Source organism: Vulpes lagopus, chromosome 8, assembly GCF_018345385.1.
Source record: "Vulpes lagopus strain Blue_001 chromosome 8, ASM1834538v1, whole genome shotgun sequence".
Taxonomy (NCBI): domain Eukaryota; kingdom Metazoa; phylum Chordata; class Mammalia; order Carnivora; family Canidae; genus Vulpes; species Vulpes lagopus.
In genome coordinates this window covers 55,898,898-55,915,714 of record NC_054831.1, presented here as the reverse complement: position 1 = coordinate 55,915,714, position 16,817 = coordinate 55,898,898, and the positions used below count along the sequence as shown (strand labels likewise).

At 36.2% G+C, this 16,817-nt stretch overlaps 1 protein-coding gene across 1 annotated transcript in view; it reads right to left on the bottom strand.

The window, feature by feature from the left end:
* ODAD2 (outer dynein arm docking complex subunit 2) overlaps positions 1-16,817 on the bottom strand; it is a 187,238-nt gene that overhangs the window by 143,296 nt on the left and 27,125 nt on the right. Inside the window, exons 8-9 of the mRNA XM_041764881.1 lie at positions 16,426-16,524; positions 8,681-8,828 (exon numbers count right to left, since the gene is read on the bottom strand). Coding sequence (XP_041620815.1) covers positions 8,681-8,828; positions 16,426-16,524 — 247 coding nt within the window. The remainder of the gene's footprint in view (positions 1-8,680; positions 8,829-16,425; positions 16,525-16,817) is intronic.

Sequence of the window (16,817 nt, the reverse complement as noted above, 5' to 3'; positions counted from 1 at the left end):
CTAGAGCTTGTGAAACTAAAATTTTGTACCAATTGAACACCTCCCCATTAGAACTATCAAAATTTTAAATGTACACAGTCTTTGACCCAAGCAATTCTACTTCAAAGCAGCTATCCTACAGAAATAGGATACATATCCAAAGAATATGTAAAAATATTTACAATGTTGTAATAATAAAAATTGATCTGGAAGACAAGGCAAAATGTTATCAGTAAGGGAACTGTTACATAAATTATTGATAAATTCATATAGTACAAAACAATGTGGTAATTAAAAGAACTGAGGCAAATATGGAAGATCACCAAGAAAACATTAAATATAAAATGCAAAATGTCACATAACAAGTAGTCTGACTTCATTTCGTACATAAAAATTTCATATGTATATTTATATAAACAGAAACATCTGGAACGGGGCTTTCCCTGTTATTCTTTTGCATGGCTTAAATTTTAGGGTATATATTAATGTATTATTTTTATAAGATTTAAATAACTTAAATACAGAAAAGAGATAAGGGAGGGATAGAAGAGAAACATGTGCTTCTGCAATGCCCTGCATGTCCCAGAAATATCAGAAGGCCACAGACAGCCACACACCCCCAGACAGCAGGAGCTGGGAAAGGAGCCACAGCCTTTGCCAGTGGGACTAGCAAAGGCTAGTGGACCAGAATGGGACCTAGAGTTTAATATTTTTCCTACAATTGCAATTTCTAATAATGAGTACAGTAGAAGTATATGCATGTAAAATGAAAAGATCACTTATACCAAATCTGGTACCTTTTACTCCTTAACTTTTCTATTTATAGATTCTTCAATGTGCAAATTTTTATAATAGGACCTGAATATGTTGTTTTTTCAATAAAAAGTAAAGCAGCCTAAAGCATTATACAAACTGGGAACTAGGCAACGCTACTTTTCTACCATTTATTTAGCCTCTCAAGTAAATTCGGGAGAAAGCATACTTTGAGGAACAAACAATAGTGTTGCTGGCCATACACTGAGCAACAAATTCCCCCCAAAAGATTGGTTACATTTTCAGATTACATAAAACTGAACAGAAGTCACATAAAAGTTTGATTGCAAAGTTCTTTACAATCAAATATCTTATGACTAGCTAGATGAGCAATGTGTAGTATCATATAATTGTACTCTAGCTGGGCGGGCTCACAGGTACATTTATGAATGAATGAATGAATGAATGAATGAGTTAAAGCTTAAGAGAGCTCCCTTGAGATTTTTAACATTGTCATTTTCCTGTAGGTAAGTTGATGTAATTGTATAATGTCGGCCAATGGTGGTATGAAGTGTTATGATTCAGTAGCATTACTTTATTGTTCTTATCCAATTACCTTTGCTTTTCTCCACTTTTGTTTATGATACCCAAGGGGCAAAAAGAGCTTATAGCTCAAAAACTAAAAAGCTCAATTAGTTTATTTGTGGAATACAGATTCCTCTGTGGAGATGAGGAGACTCTCCGTCACTTTCATGACCTCCTTTGTAATGAAACAAAGGATCATTTTTTGGGGGGGGGGCAATATATAAATATACAAGTGACACACAACTCAAGTAATCCAAGTACTTAAAGTATGTTCATGACTTATCTTGCAGTATTTAAGAAAACACAGTGCAAATTCTACTAAGTAGAAATTTTTTAGGTGATGCAACTTAACATATCTTATGATTTCTAACAGTGTTTTTTTTTTTAAGGACAAAACTCTTTTGTCATGGAGACATTTTTTTTAAAGTTAACCCACATGAATGCAACACCACATGTATTAACTTAAAGACTTTCTCAAGAAGGTGGTAGTAACTTTGCTTTCTAACTACTGCCATTCATTTGAATATATAAAAAGTGACCATTTTTCCCATTTTTTTAAGGATTCTGATGAACACAAATAACACTGTTCTATCACAATCTTCTCCATCTCTTTCAGTATAAACTTAGCCAAAGAGCACACTCTCATAGTGCCTTCCAAAAATGAACATTGAATTCCTTTGTTTAGAAATGCTCCCTGTTTATTTAGTTTCTTACTCAAATGAAGAAAACCAAACAAGAGAGTAAATAGGAGGACACAACAGCAAGGCCTGAAGGCCCTCTGTGTCCTGAGTTTCTTGACAGAGGGACAGAATAGGCAACAGGCAGTAAAGATAGAAGCCTGGACATCAGCCTGGCCCACGGCCGCCTCGCCTTCTGTGTGGCCCAGAGTGAACTATTTCTCAGCTTTTCCACCAATGAAATAAGGATCACACTACCTGCACCTCCATACCCAAAACCCGAGTAAGGGGAAAGGAATTTAATTAACTGTAATTGATTGTAAAGTACATCAAATTCCTGCAATGAAAAATCATATAACTCCCAATTACCACTTAGAAGAACTCTTTAACCAATTAAGGTGGTTGTGTGTGTGTGTGTGTTTAATCAGCTCATGAAAGATTATTAAGGAACTGAATGCCACAAAAGTAGTCTTTAACAAAGGTTTTAAAGTTTCAAAATGTCTCTGCAGCGAATCCCTTTCCAGACGGGGTAATCTAAAACATGCCAAGGACAGAGCCTGTGGGGTCTCCTGGGAAGCCTTGTGGAATTTCTGATGTGATTCTTTGAAATTCTGATGTGCTTCTGCTCACTGTGGAATAGAGTTTTGGTCACTGCAAAGCTGGGGGGTAACTTCACTTTTCATGGCCTGAGAGATCTCAATTTGCAGATACGTAACAGAGCAGGAGAGTAACTAGCAAGACCCCTGGCTCACATGAAAGGTGAAATAAACACCAGTGTTTCACGAATTTGATCAAAGACAATAAAAAAAAAATTAGGCACCACCCTCACAACATGGTGGCTGGGGGAAGAGAATGAATGTGTGGTAATGCCCAGTTGTGATCATATGATGTCACTCAGCAGCCAGCATTAGCCATTCTCCCCTGAGTGACACACGTCTGGACAATATCACCATCCCCCAGGACTTGGGAACAACGACTGCAAAGATTTAACATTTAAGAATGATACCGCATTTGTGAATTTACATTAAAAACCCCTCTTTCCCTGACTTCATCATAGCTGGTTCCTTATGGTTTTAGGGTGTAGGAGCTTTCAACTGGAAGGAACCTTACTTTAAAAATAAACATTGTTCTCTTTTTGCTTCAAACTTTCCTATCTTTCTTTAATTAATCTTTTTTATCTACTGGCTAGTTGCATAAAATTACCAAATAAAATGTTACTTTAAGATTAAAAAAAAAAAAGGCTGATGAATCAATCTGTTTGTAAGCTGGCAAACTAATATTTAAGGAAAGACTTCTATTGGAATAATATTGGAATTTTGATCTAAAAATATTGCTTTGGGGGATGGCTGGGTGGCTCAGCGGTTGAACATCTGCCTTTGGCTCAGGTCGTGATCCCAGGGTCCTGGGATTGAGTCCCATATTGGGCTCCCCATAGGGAGCCTGCTTCTCCCTCTTCCATTGTCTCTGCCTCTCTCTGTGTGTCTCTTGTGAGTGAATAAATAAAATCTTAAAAAAAAAACTTGCCTTGGTTGTACTAACTGGAATGGGAGGCAGCTACTTTCTGATTAGTTATTAAGAGGTCATATTCTTTCATGAATAAAAAGACAAAAACAGGCACAATGCTCCACATGCTCATTCATGCCCCTGGCTCCAGAAGCAGTACTTCGATTTTTAATGAATAATGTGAGCTTCAGTCCTTTATTTCCAACTACGGTATGGGCATTTCTATTTGGGTATTTCGTTCTCTTCAAACTCAATCTGATCCAAACCCAAGCCTCCTCATAAACTGACCTGCTTCCTTTCCTAGCCATTTCTTTGCTGCTTCCAAGATACTTCCAAGGACAGTATCCTATTTAAAGCCCCCAGCACACTCTGATCACTGCAACCCCCTGGTTACTGGTCTTCTGTCTCTTCCCAGTCTGATTCATTATGTAGACCACCTACTGCTGGACTCAACTTTCTAAATCCCTGCTTTCATCATCCTGATCCCCTGGCTGGGCTCTGATCAAAATCCCAGGTGTAGAAATAGGCATCCTGCAAGGAGGAGACACACCTGGGAAGATGGCCCTGGGGATTAACCCCAGATGCTTCCATTATTGCCTCAAGGACCCAGGAACAAGACCAGCTGAGATGAAGCACTTCAGAGTAGCGGCAGACATCTACAAGCCCGCTTGCTAATAATCTCCCATCTGAGCCTGGAGGTAATGCCAGAGTAGTATTGACATCTTATCCTCAAGTGACAAGGAAATGCCTATAAGGGAGATAGAGCATGATTCTAGACCCAGTCTCTGTGATCCCTCCAAACTACCTAAAATCTTAACTAGTCACATTCTTGGCATCACTCTATAGCCTCCTCAATTTTCTCCTGGATTTATTTATCCTATAGTATTAAGTTCCATACCCAATCCTTCTCCAATCCACATAGTAATGGATTTCAATAGGCTTGAAACCTTGTGTCCAGAAATTCATTCTTCAGTTTCATGATAGGTATAATGTGTATGAAATGCAGATCTACTTATAGTTACAACTGTTCAACATTTTTTCTCACTTGACTGAAGAGTAACCCATTTGTATTAACTTATAATACTATAATACTTGTGACTAATCCACATTTCCAAACAAAATAAAATTCTGCAACTCTCCTCCTATTTCATAAAGGGGTTCTTTGTGAATGTAACTGGTTGAGTAGTAAAACTTCCACATTTTACAAAACTTCACAGAATCAGCGTGGGAGGCACCTTAACAAACTATCTTCCCCAATTGCTGGAATCGATCCAAAGCAAAACATTTTAATTGTGAGATTTTAAAGCAGCCCTGGCCAGGGGAAAAATAATACCCATAGAAAGCTAGCATATACAGCAATAAAATTGCATATCTACATGCAGAAAGGGAACAGGAAAGGGAGAGGGTAAGAGAAGGTGGGAAAGATGTCAAGAGCAGAAGGAATGACTGGCTCACAGGGAGGAAAAACTGCTCTCAAGGAGCTGAGCATGAAGAACAGCAGAGCCTGGCCCTTTGGGAACCCATTCTCTCCCCGTCATACCTCCTGAGCAGAGGGTAGAGAGACAAGCCTGTACTCACTGGCTAGGCACTCTGCAAGACATAGAAGTGAGTTTAATACGGTCTTTCCATTTGAGTAGCTGACAAGACAGACAAGCTGAACCATAAAGATAGCAGAAGAAAGAATGTGTATCTTGCTAAGGAAGCTGAAAAGGTGCTTTATTGCTTCTTTTAGAATTCGGGTACAGAGTCATCTGTTATGTGTGTGGGGGGAGGAAGAAGTTGGAAGGTTAAAAAGTAAAAATGCAAAGTCTTCATTAGTTTAAAAATCAAATTGTATTCTAAAAATCTAGATTAAAAGAATATATGCATATATAAAACTTGTAAGTTGAAATGAATGTATGTCAAAGCCAAATAATTAAATATAAATTCCCTTTACTTACATGCCAAGATCTGAGCTCATAGCTCTGGATAAATAACAAGCTATAGTTCATTGACCTGTTTGGGTATTAATGAGCTCATCAAATTTTTTTCAACAATTACAGACATTGCTGTACTTGGAAAATGGTAAGTAGAAAGTCAGGTCAACATTAACATTTTTCTACTAGTGTAAGTCTACATTTAAGGCATAAGTCTGCAATTAAAATGTCAGGTGTATTTATTTTGAGATTACCTAGAGACATTCAATTTTGCATTTCATAGACTTTTAATATCCTTTTGTGTCCCCATATAAAACATTTATCTGTGTCAAAAAAAGCTTGAAATCATTTGTAGATATACTTTTTCTTTTATTGGCTATGTTAAGAATATCTACCTGTGGGAACTATAATAATTCCAAGCAATTTACTGTCTGGCCAAAAGTATCACATTTGCACATGATTTATTGATGAATAACTTGTGCAAGCTTAAGTAGCACTTCATCAATAAATGTTTTCCTTAGCTGTTCTGGGACAGAAATAGTGCATCCCTTTTTGGCCTAATTTATATGGACTTATCCTAAATAGTCGAAAAACTCAAGATAGTTATCCAATAGTTAGGCTATTACGAGAAACTCTCATTGCCATGTTCACTGGGAGGATATTATTAAGGATGTCATTCACTACCACACTCACTGTCTGCTTCATTAAGTCCTCAGGGAGAAAATTCTTTCTGCTCTTAGTACCAGGATCAGTTACACACATTGGCAACTGGGCTATTTTTACCTCATGATGGTAAAAGTCTTTCCCTCATGGTATTAACTCTTTATTTCCCTCCTTTTATTGGTTGCTAGAAAATTTAAAGCAAAAGCTGAAGGCCAGCTTTGCAAGTCCAGAAGACTCCACACCATATGTTGTCTATAATAATAATAATATGTAATAGAAGTCATTATTATTACTAACGAGTACTGAGTACTTTCTGCTAAGCACTTTATATGTGTCAGATCTTTTTCATAATAATCATAAAACATGAGAACCTTTGTTTTTGCCAACTTGACCAATGAGAAAACAAACTGAAACTCACTGAGGTCAGTCAAATACCTCAAGGCTACTGGGCCAGTAAGTGGCGGACGCCTGACCCAATTAGAATCTTTCTAACATGGAAAGTCATGCTTCTAACTGCTCTGGTAGTGCGCCTCCTGGTCTATCCATGCGTCTTTCCTGTTGACTCTTTATTTCCTTTGACTAATGAAATAAAGTTAACAGACCAGAATTCTTTGTATAAACACCAGGACTCCCATTTGGCTCAAGTTGCTCAAGTGCTAGGTGGCAAAATTCTCTGATGCATTTCCCTCCTCCCCCCCCCCCCCCCTGCAGAGTGACATGTGCTTTATGAGTACAGGAGAGATGGTGGGAAGATCCACGGTCCTTCCTACCATCAGGAAGGTCTTCTGAGTCTGGACATTGGTGCTGTGCATGCTAGGCTGAACCACTATGTTGACTGCATGATTTGTATGCAAAGACACCCACCAAGGGCATGTGCCTGACCATGGGGGCTGACCTCCAGCCTGTGCTCCAGATAGTTTCCAAATTCCTAGGATAGGAATATTCAAGATCCCAGAATAAGATCTCCAAATTCTTAGGAATTCTTGAAATGATAATCATTCCATGTTTTTTCCCAAATTGTATTTATATATTTTTAGGTGATAATGATGATCCTAAAAGTTTTCCATAATAATAAATAGTATATCATTTTTTGTGATAGATATGCTAAAAATTTCAGAGGTTTACTATTAAAAAAAACCTCAAACATATCTATTGCAATAACATGTAAAAGTGATCTCCACTAAAAGAGGGAAACATGACCATGAAATAAATGCCAAATCAAAGCCATTTTAAAAATTGAAGTTGATATAAAAATATTTACTATTTAAAAGATATTATTCTTAAGATGAAATTTTAAAACAAAGCATTTAATAACTAGGCTTTCAAAAGCATAGTACCTAAGGTGGGCATTAAGATTTGCTTCACAGAAGCTCCCATCCTTTTTTAATGATGAAAATCTTTGATTTGCTTGCCTGGATCCTGGTCTGGCCATTGAAATCTATGTTGCAGTGGAGAATTAGAATACTTTTTCCCAATTTCTTGATTAATTTTTCTTGGGATTCAGGAAAACATAGATTTTTTTCCCTGAGAAATACAAGGAATTGCAGCTGGGACCATGCTAAGAAAGGGGGCATATTTTTCTTCTAAAGCAACTTTTTCAGCTACAAAGCTGTGTCCATGCAGAGGACGTTTATTGAATTCACAAAAATGTATGTATAAACTATTTTACCTGTCAGCTTTGAAGGACCTCAAGGGCACCAGAAAAGTAGCCTTAAGTAATTTAGGAGCCACATAAATATCTTTACATATTGCAAAGCCACTGGCAAATGCCCTTGATTCACTTGATCATGTAGAAAAACTGGAGGAAACTATTAGTTAAGTAAAAATGTTTTTAAGAGTACTTCTCAACTATTGCTTTAGTCCTGGCCTACCTAGACATTATCAATATCAGTTATCCACTGATATTAATCTGGGTTTTGGCAAATCATTTTCCCTGCCCTGCCCCCATTCAAGTCTTAAATGCATTACACAGGCCATTATTATGTAACATGTGTTTACACATATTATGTTGAGAGTAATGAAAAGGGACTGATATATTTTAAGTATCTACAATGTACCAAACACTATCCACATCTTTCAAATATGCTTTACCAACCCTGAAGTAATCCTATAGGACAGGTATTAACCTATTTTCCTATTTTATATATATATATGACAGGTATTAACCTATTTTCCATAGGTTAAGAAAAATAAGGCTCAAAGCTATAATCAACAGCCATACTGTTGGTAAGTAACACAGCCTAGAAATTATAGTCCAACTTTAAAACAAATCCATGCTCTTGATGCCACAGCATACTGCAAGGTGTAAAATGATGGCAAGTCATAATAGCTGCTGGCTACCATGGCCCAGGGGAAAGGGTTGGTACCAGGCAGACCGGCTGCTCCACGAGGACTAACCGTGCTATCCTCAGGGTAATAAGACCTTCCCCTGTGCACACAGGGTAATAAGACCGTTCCCCATGCACATTTAAATAATAACAGGAGTTTTTACTACTCTTATTTGAAAAAATATATATATATAATCAATTTGGAAGTAGAATATACATTTTTAGGAAAGGAATTAAAAGAATCATTGTAAACACAATACAAAGAAGTTTGTCTTACCTTTAAATATTTCACCAGTTTCTGAATTTGCCAATATTCAGATGGCAAATCTGCATTTGCTTCCTGACGATGATCAGGTGGTTCTTCATCTTCCTCATTCTCTGAGGAGCTGTCACTAAGAATTTCCTCAATCTTCTCAGCACTCTTACTAAGAACAGTAACAACCACCACATATAATAAACATATTTATGCTACAAAATGGATGTGGTTATAATCATTAATATTTCAGCAATATGAGCATAAGCAATGTATAAGGTACCAATACCTTCTGAGTTCTAAAGATCTTTGTTAAGATCTAAGCAAGGAGATGAATAAATCCCTGTCTCTGTACCAGGTGCAGTTCATTATTATTGCTTTGCATGCAATAATAATAAAGAAAATAGTAAGAAATGAACAAAGGCATTAAGTATATGTCCTATGGCTGTGCTGTACAAAAAGGCAGCCACAAGTCATAGAAGTTAAATATCTTCTGGTTATTTATGTTTATATTTATTTAAATTTATTTATTGAATCATGTTTATATTTATCAAATTGAAATGAAATACAATTAAAAATTCAGTTTTTCAGTCAAAATTTCACATTTCAAGCACTCAACACTCACCTACTATACCAGAAGCTCAGATAGAAACCATTTCTATCATCAGAGAGAGTTCAATTGGGCAGCACTGCAAATGCCCACAGGAAGGGTGTCTCTTTTATGAAAGGGAGTACACTTTGTTCCTCACTGCTCTAGAAGCTTCTAACTCAACATCAGGGCCATGGATACCAGCAAGTTCACTCAAGCTTTCATCACCATATCTAATTCATTCTCATTTTCTCTTTCGCTCCATCCTCTCTTCCCTCCAATCCCCCTGTGTGATCTCTTCTCTCAATGTCTTTCCTCATTCTGTTTTGAAGCAAAGGAGAAAGCATATTTCTAATAATTGCACAGAAGTAACTTTCAAGTTTTATTAATTTTTAAAAAGATCTTCTGTTTATTTATTTGAGAGAGAGCATGAGCAGGGGGTAGGTAGAGCAGGTGGGAGAAGCGGACTCCGTGCTGAACAGGGAGCCTGAAGTGGAGCCAGGGCCTGATCCCAGGATTCTGGGATCATGACCTGAGCTGAAGGCAGATGCTTAACTGACTGACTCACCCAAGTGCCCCTGAGTTTTATTAATTTTTAAGATTATTATTTTTTTTGAAAGGTGCTTTTGCACAGAGAGTCATGCAGAATGATGCTCCTGTGCTGTCTGGGCTGCAGTGGAGTGAAACTGAAATCCTGAACTGAAGTGCCTGTTCCAATTCATCAAGCCACATGATCAAGCCATTTCAGTTTAATGTATTCTCTTATCCAACAAATATCAGGAACCTGGTTCGGTTCCAGAGCAAAATCTGGTAGATAAGGCTTACTTAAGAACCAATGTAAATTTAACTCAAAGGTCCCAGATTGAAACATATACTAAATAACCTATATCCTCCAGAGAATCCCTAAATGTACTTTCCCTTAGCCTAGCAAGCTCCTGGAGTTAAGAGCAAGGTGCACTGGGTTGACCCAATCACTCCCAAATCATGTTAAAAAAAAATCAGTACCTCAAAGGAAAGCTGTTCTCTTTTTCCAATGATGAACCCTTTGACATATAACCTTAAATGGCTTTCCCTATTTTATGAGGTTCCCTTCCGGTCCTGCCCCATAGCAACCATACATTTGGGAGGTAAAAATAAGTAAATCTCATTGTTTCACTGACCTATGAACTCCACCTTAAGAAATACTTCTCTACTACATCATTATATCCACTTAAGAAGAGACATAGAGAAGTTCACATTTTTATCAGAGTAATGGTTGTTGCTTGGATATACTACCCCTTTACCCTTATCTATTACTCTAGAATTCTCTGACTCACTAAAATTTGACTAAAAATTGAAACATGTAAGGCCAAACATTTAGTTTAGGAAAGATGAAGTAGATCTTAAGTACATAAAAATCCTGGATATTATATATAAAACAAACACGATAGGACTCTGACAGGTTGAAAGGAGAAGAAAGACTATTTAGGGATCTACAGACTTGAGGAGCAACACAATGGTGAGTTCCTTGGGTTTTTTTGTCTCGTGTATTCCAGATTGGGTACTAGAGAAGTAGTGATGCAGAAATATCAGTGGGCACAGGAAAAAAAGCGCCTAGGAAAAGCCTGCTCTTTCTACTCAGAGGACCAGAAAAGGAACAGCTTAACAAGATAGAAAACTTTTAGGCAACAGATGATCTATTCTAGTCAACACCACAGAAAACACTGTGGCTCACCCCCACTTCTGCTAACAATGCTAAGAGAAGAGTGTTCTACCTTTATCAGACTACAACAAAACTCCCTAATCCCTGTGTCAGAAGAGACCTAATGGAGAGTCAGGATTTCCACCAACCCCAACCCCCACTGACAAATAAACAGAGTCTCTTCCTCTCTGTTATCTACAGAGACCTAGTCAGAGCTTGAACTTCCATTACCAGTTAAAAATGATGAGAAGCCCCTTGCTCACCTCCCCAAGTTGTCAATGAAGGCCTAATTGAAAACTTGTAATTCCTTCTCTAACCTGAGGAGACAATACACATCTTATTCCACCAATGTGATGTAGGAGGAAGCCTGCTAAAACATAAAATTTAAATAAGATTCAGAAAAATTAAGAGAATCATAGAATCTCAAACATTATTAAAACCTAAAAATTACCCATTCTTTTACCATGCTCCAAAAGGTAATAGATAAAAAAGACATTCATGGAAGAAAGGGTTAGAGAGAATGGAGAGAAAGAAAACCAAAACCAAAACAAAAACAAAAACAATGAACAGAAAAAAATATATATATATAATGACAAACTTAAGCCCTAACATAATAATGACATTAAAGGTAAAAGATCTAAATACACCAATTAAAAGAATTTAACTTACTGTACCAAAAAGAAAAAGAAAAGAGAATCAACCAAGTGCTACCTACATGGAACTCATTTCAAATGTAATGATATAATATCATTAGTTTGAAAGAAAAAGAGGAAAAAAACCCACCATGTAAACAATCAAAAGAAAGCAGAAGTGTCTATAAAATAATCCGATTAGGTAGACATCAATAAAAAGAAAATGACAAGGCACATAGAGGAACATTACATAATGACAGAGACATATCAATCCCAAATATGTACACACCAAACAGCAGAGCTGCAAAATGCATAAAGCAAAAATAGAACTAAAATGAGAAACAGAAAAATTATACTTAGAGACATCAATACTACTCTCTCATCAATTTGTGGAACAACTGGACTGAAAATAAGCTAGGATATAGAAGAAATCAACACCACCAAACAATATGATTTAATCCACTTTTACAGAATACTCCAACAGCAGCAGGCTCTACATTCTTTTAAGCACCCAAAGACTCTATACCAAGATAGTGTGGCCACACAAAACCTCAACAAATTTAAGAGAACTAAAATTATATAGTGTGTGCTCATTGCCCATAATGAAATCAAACAAAAAAATCAATAACAAACAGAAGAGGAAAAATCTCCAAGAGTCTGGAAACAAACAAACAAAAAATGCACTTGGGTCAAAGAAGCGAGCCTCAAGGGAAATTTAAAAAAAAAAAACCACACTGAACAGAAATTAAAATGAAAATACAACATATCAAAAACTTTTGTACACAGATAACAGCTAACACAGTGCAGAAAGGGAATTATATAGCACTAAATGTTTGCATGGGAAAATAGAAGTCTCAATTCAATAATCTAAACTTAAGTCTAAAGAAACTAGAAAAAAGAATAAAGTAAACCCAATGCAAACAAAAAAGGAAATACTAAAGAGCAGAAATCAATAAAATTAAAACAGAAAAACAATTTGAAAAATCAGTAACAAAGAGCTGCTTAAAGAAAAGATCAATAAAATTGACAAAACTCTAGTATAACTGACAAGAAAAAGAAAAGACACAAATACCAGTACCAACGATGAAACATGGGATATCACTACAGATCCTGCAGACAACAAAAGAATAATAAGAGAAAACTATGAACAACTATACACACATTTGACAATCTAGATAAAATGGACCGTTCTTTTAAAGTATAAACTATCACAACTTGCCCAATATGAAACACATAATTTGAATAGCACAATTATTAAGAGAATTTAATTCACAATTAAAAAACCCAAAGCAGAAGTCTTTAGACCCAGATAGTTTCACTGTAGAATTTTACCACACAGAAGAACACCAAATTTTATATGATCTCTTCTAGAAAATAGAATAGGAGGGAACTCATTTTACAAAGCCTGATATCAAACCAAAGACAGTAAACAAAAACAAAAACCAATACAATATCTCTCAAGATTGTGGATGCAAAAATTCTTAACATAATATTAAGCACCTATTTAACATAATATTAAGCACCTAATTCAGCTACCTATAAATAGGATGAGTGCACTATGACCAAGTGGGGTTACTACAGAGCTGCAAGGCTGATTTGGTATTCAAAAATCAATCAGTGTAATCAACCACACTAACAGCCTATAGAAGAAAAATGACATGATTATACAATTGATGTAGAAAAAAGATTTGATCAAAATGAACACCCAAATGTGAATAAAAATGTTCAGAAAACCAAGAACAGAAGGGACCTTTATCAACTTGATAAAGAATATTTGTACAAAAACCTACACCATCATCATACTTAATGGTGAAAGACTAAATACTTTCCCCTTAAGATTGAGAACAAACAAGGCTATTGTTCACTTTAATCACTGCTGACCAATACAGCACTGGAACTTCCACTTCTAGTTGTAAATCTAAGAAAAAATGCACAATACTTGTATGCTGAAAACCATAAAACATTAGTGAAAGTAATCAAATACTTAAATAAACCGAGATATACAATATTCATGGATTGGAAGATTCTACATAGTAAAAATATCAATTCTTCCCAAATGAATATAGATATTTAATGTAATTTCCAAGAAAATCATCAGTGATCTTTTTCTGTTAGAGATATAGCAAGATTATTCTAAAATTTATGCAGAAAGGAAAGGAACTAGAATAACTAAAAGCAATTTTTGAAAAAAAAAAAAAAGAATAAAGTGAGAGAAATCACTTTTCCAGACTTCAAAATTTACTATACAGCTATAGTAATACAGATTGTGTGGTGGTGGTGAGGGGCTAGATGAAAAAAAAAAAAAATCAGTGGAATAGAACAGATACCCAGAATAGCCCCACATATGTACACCGAACTGATTTTGAAGAAAGATACAAAAGTAATTCAATGGTGGAAAGATAACCTTTTCATTAAATGGTGCTGGAGAAATTGGACCTCCACTTTAAAAAAAAAAAAAAAAACAACTAAATCTTGACCAAAGTCTCACACTAAAAATGAGAAAAAGAAAAAGGCCATAGGCTTTATAATGTAAAACTATAAACATTTTTAGAAAAAATAGGTGATAATCTTAAGGACCAAGGGCTTCATGAGGACTTCTTAAACATGACATCAAAAATACAACCCATACAGGAACCTGGGTAGCTCAGTCAGTTGAGCATCCGTCTCTTGGTTTGGGCTCAGGTCACAATCTCAGGGTTGTAAGATTGAGCCCTGCACAGGGTCTGCCTGCTTGAGACTCTCTCCCTCTCCCCTTCTCTTCCCCATGCACTCTCTCTCTCTTTATCTCTAAAATAAACATATAAATCTTTAAAAACAAAAACAAAACAACCCATAAAAGAAAACATTGATAAATTGAACGTCATCAATAGTAAAACCTTATTCTATGAGAGAGACTCTATAAAAACGATGAGGAAACAACTTACAGGGAGAAGGAAATATTTGCATACTACATATTCAATCAAGGATATCCAGAATAAAGAACTCTCAAAACTCAACATTTAAAAAGTGATCATAATAAACAAAAGACAAAGAGACATTTCACTAGAGAATATATATGGATGGCAATAAGCCCATGAAAAGATGTTCAACATCACTAGCCATTAGGGAAATGCTAAGACCATGATGAGATAATACTATACATCTTGTAGAATAGCTCAAAACCAAAACCAAAAAAAAGTTTGGATGCAAAGGCAAGGATGAGGAGAAACTCAGTTTCCCCTAAGTGTTTGATGGGAACTAAATGGTACAGCCAGTCTGGAAAAGTTAGATAGTTTCTTAAAAAGCTACACAATTATTATGTGTCAGCAACTGGACATTTATCTTAGAGAAATGAAAACTTCATCCATATAAAAGCCTTATTATGATTGTTCATAGCAGCTTTATTTTTAATATCCAAAAGCTGCAAACAATGAAAATGCTCCCAATAGGTGAATAATTAAATAAATGATGGTACAACCACACCATGGAATGCTACTCAGCAAAAATAAATAAATAAATAAATAAATAAATAAATAAATAAATAAATAAATAAAAATAAAAAATAAAAAAAACGCACTATGAACATATGCAACAACTTAGATGGATCTTAGGGGTATTATAGTGATGAAAACAAAGTCAATATCAAAAGTGTATAATTCCATTTACATGATATTCCCAAAATGATAAAATTATAGAAGTGGATAACAGGTTAATGGTTGCCAGGAGTTAGGATTATAGGGAAGAGGTGTGGGCATAACTATAAAGAGGTGGCAAGAGCGGCTTCCCAGTGGTGATGGAACCCTTCCACACACTGACTGACATGGTCATCACACACATCTACATGGAATAAAGTGATAGAAAATGATACATGCACATTATATCAATATCAGTCTCCTGGTTTCGGTGCTATAGTATAGTTATGCAAGATGCAACCACTGGGAGAAGCTAGGTGAAGGGTATGAGACTCCTCTGTACTATATTTGCAGCATTCTGTGAATCTGTAATTATTTCAAAATAAAAAGTTTTAAAAATTGTCAAATAAATCAAATAATTTATTATGTTGAACCCGAGAATATAGGATTAATGTAGTAGGGTGTCTTAAAGTTTCTTCTTTTTCTGCGTGCACAAACTTTATAATGTGAAATGTCTGCATTTCTTCCCACTACTACCCCAAACTCACTAACAAAAGTAGCTGACCCTCCTCCACATATGCCACTTTTGTTGTCAAAATAAAAATGGAGTCAGAAGTTTACTAGCCTTCTATTGATGGCTGTTTTTTAAAATATTTTATTTATTCCTGAGACACAGAGAGAGAGAGAGAGAGAGGCAGAGACACAGGCAGTGGAAGAAGCAGGCTCCATGCAGGGTGCCCGATGTGGGACTCGATCCCGGGACTCCAGGATTACGCCCTGGGCGGAAGGCGGCCCTAAACCGCTGAGCCACCCGGGCTGCCCTGATGGCTGTTTTAATGAGAAATAACATCTATCACGTTAGGATTGGCAGTGCCACGAGTGATGAGTAAAATGAGGCTCAGGAAGATGACTTACCCTTGCTGTGATAGGATTGTTCAAAAGTAAGAGATCAGCAAAGAGCCCAGTTCTCCTATCACTCAACTCATGGCAATTAGCATTAAATTCATTTGTTTACAGAGAGTTAACTAGTACCAATAGATGCCTGTGTTTCAAGGAACTCTTCACTAAAAGGATATCTTGTAAATATATTCAAAGAAATTCAGTATTATCATTTTTATAACTAGTCAATACTAGTTGGGTCCAAGGGTCCAGTAGAGGACCCGATGTAATGATAAGAACACCAGAAATTTGCATGCTAACTAGCCCACTGGGTAAAGGGTGGCTTTAAAGGATGGCTCCTTTTAATAGATACGTACCGAACTAACTGTGCTCTTCCAGGTGAAACAGGTGGTCCTGACCTTTCAAGTCTTCCTCCATGTTTTTCCTCTTGAGTGTCTCTTAGTAAGCTTTTGTGCCTAAAAATATATTAACATTTTAAAATTAACTTATTGTGGATTGATAGGAAATTAAAAATAGAAATGTACATAAAGATTTAATCATTTTCATGCACCCGTGTGACATGTTTTCCTAATACAGAAAATAACTGTATGAGTTCCAGCCTCATCTGACACCTGGGATGTCCCTTCAGTCTTTCAGGCACATTTTGGCCAGTATTTCTTTTATAAGGACCAAGTACTAGGAACTGTCACTCTGCAGGCCCCTTCACTCGGAGCCTTCTACTCTGGGCACATCCTGCCCTGGGTGAAAG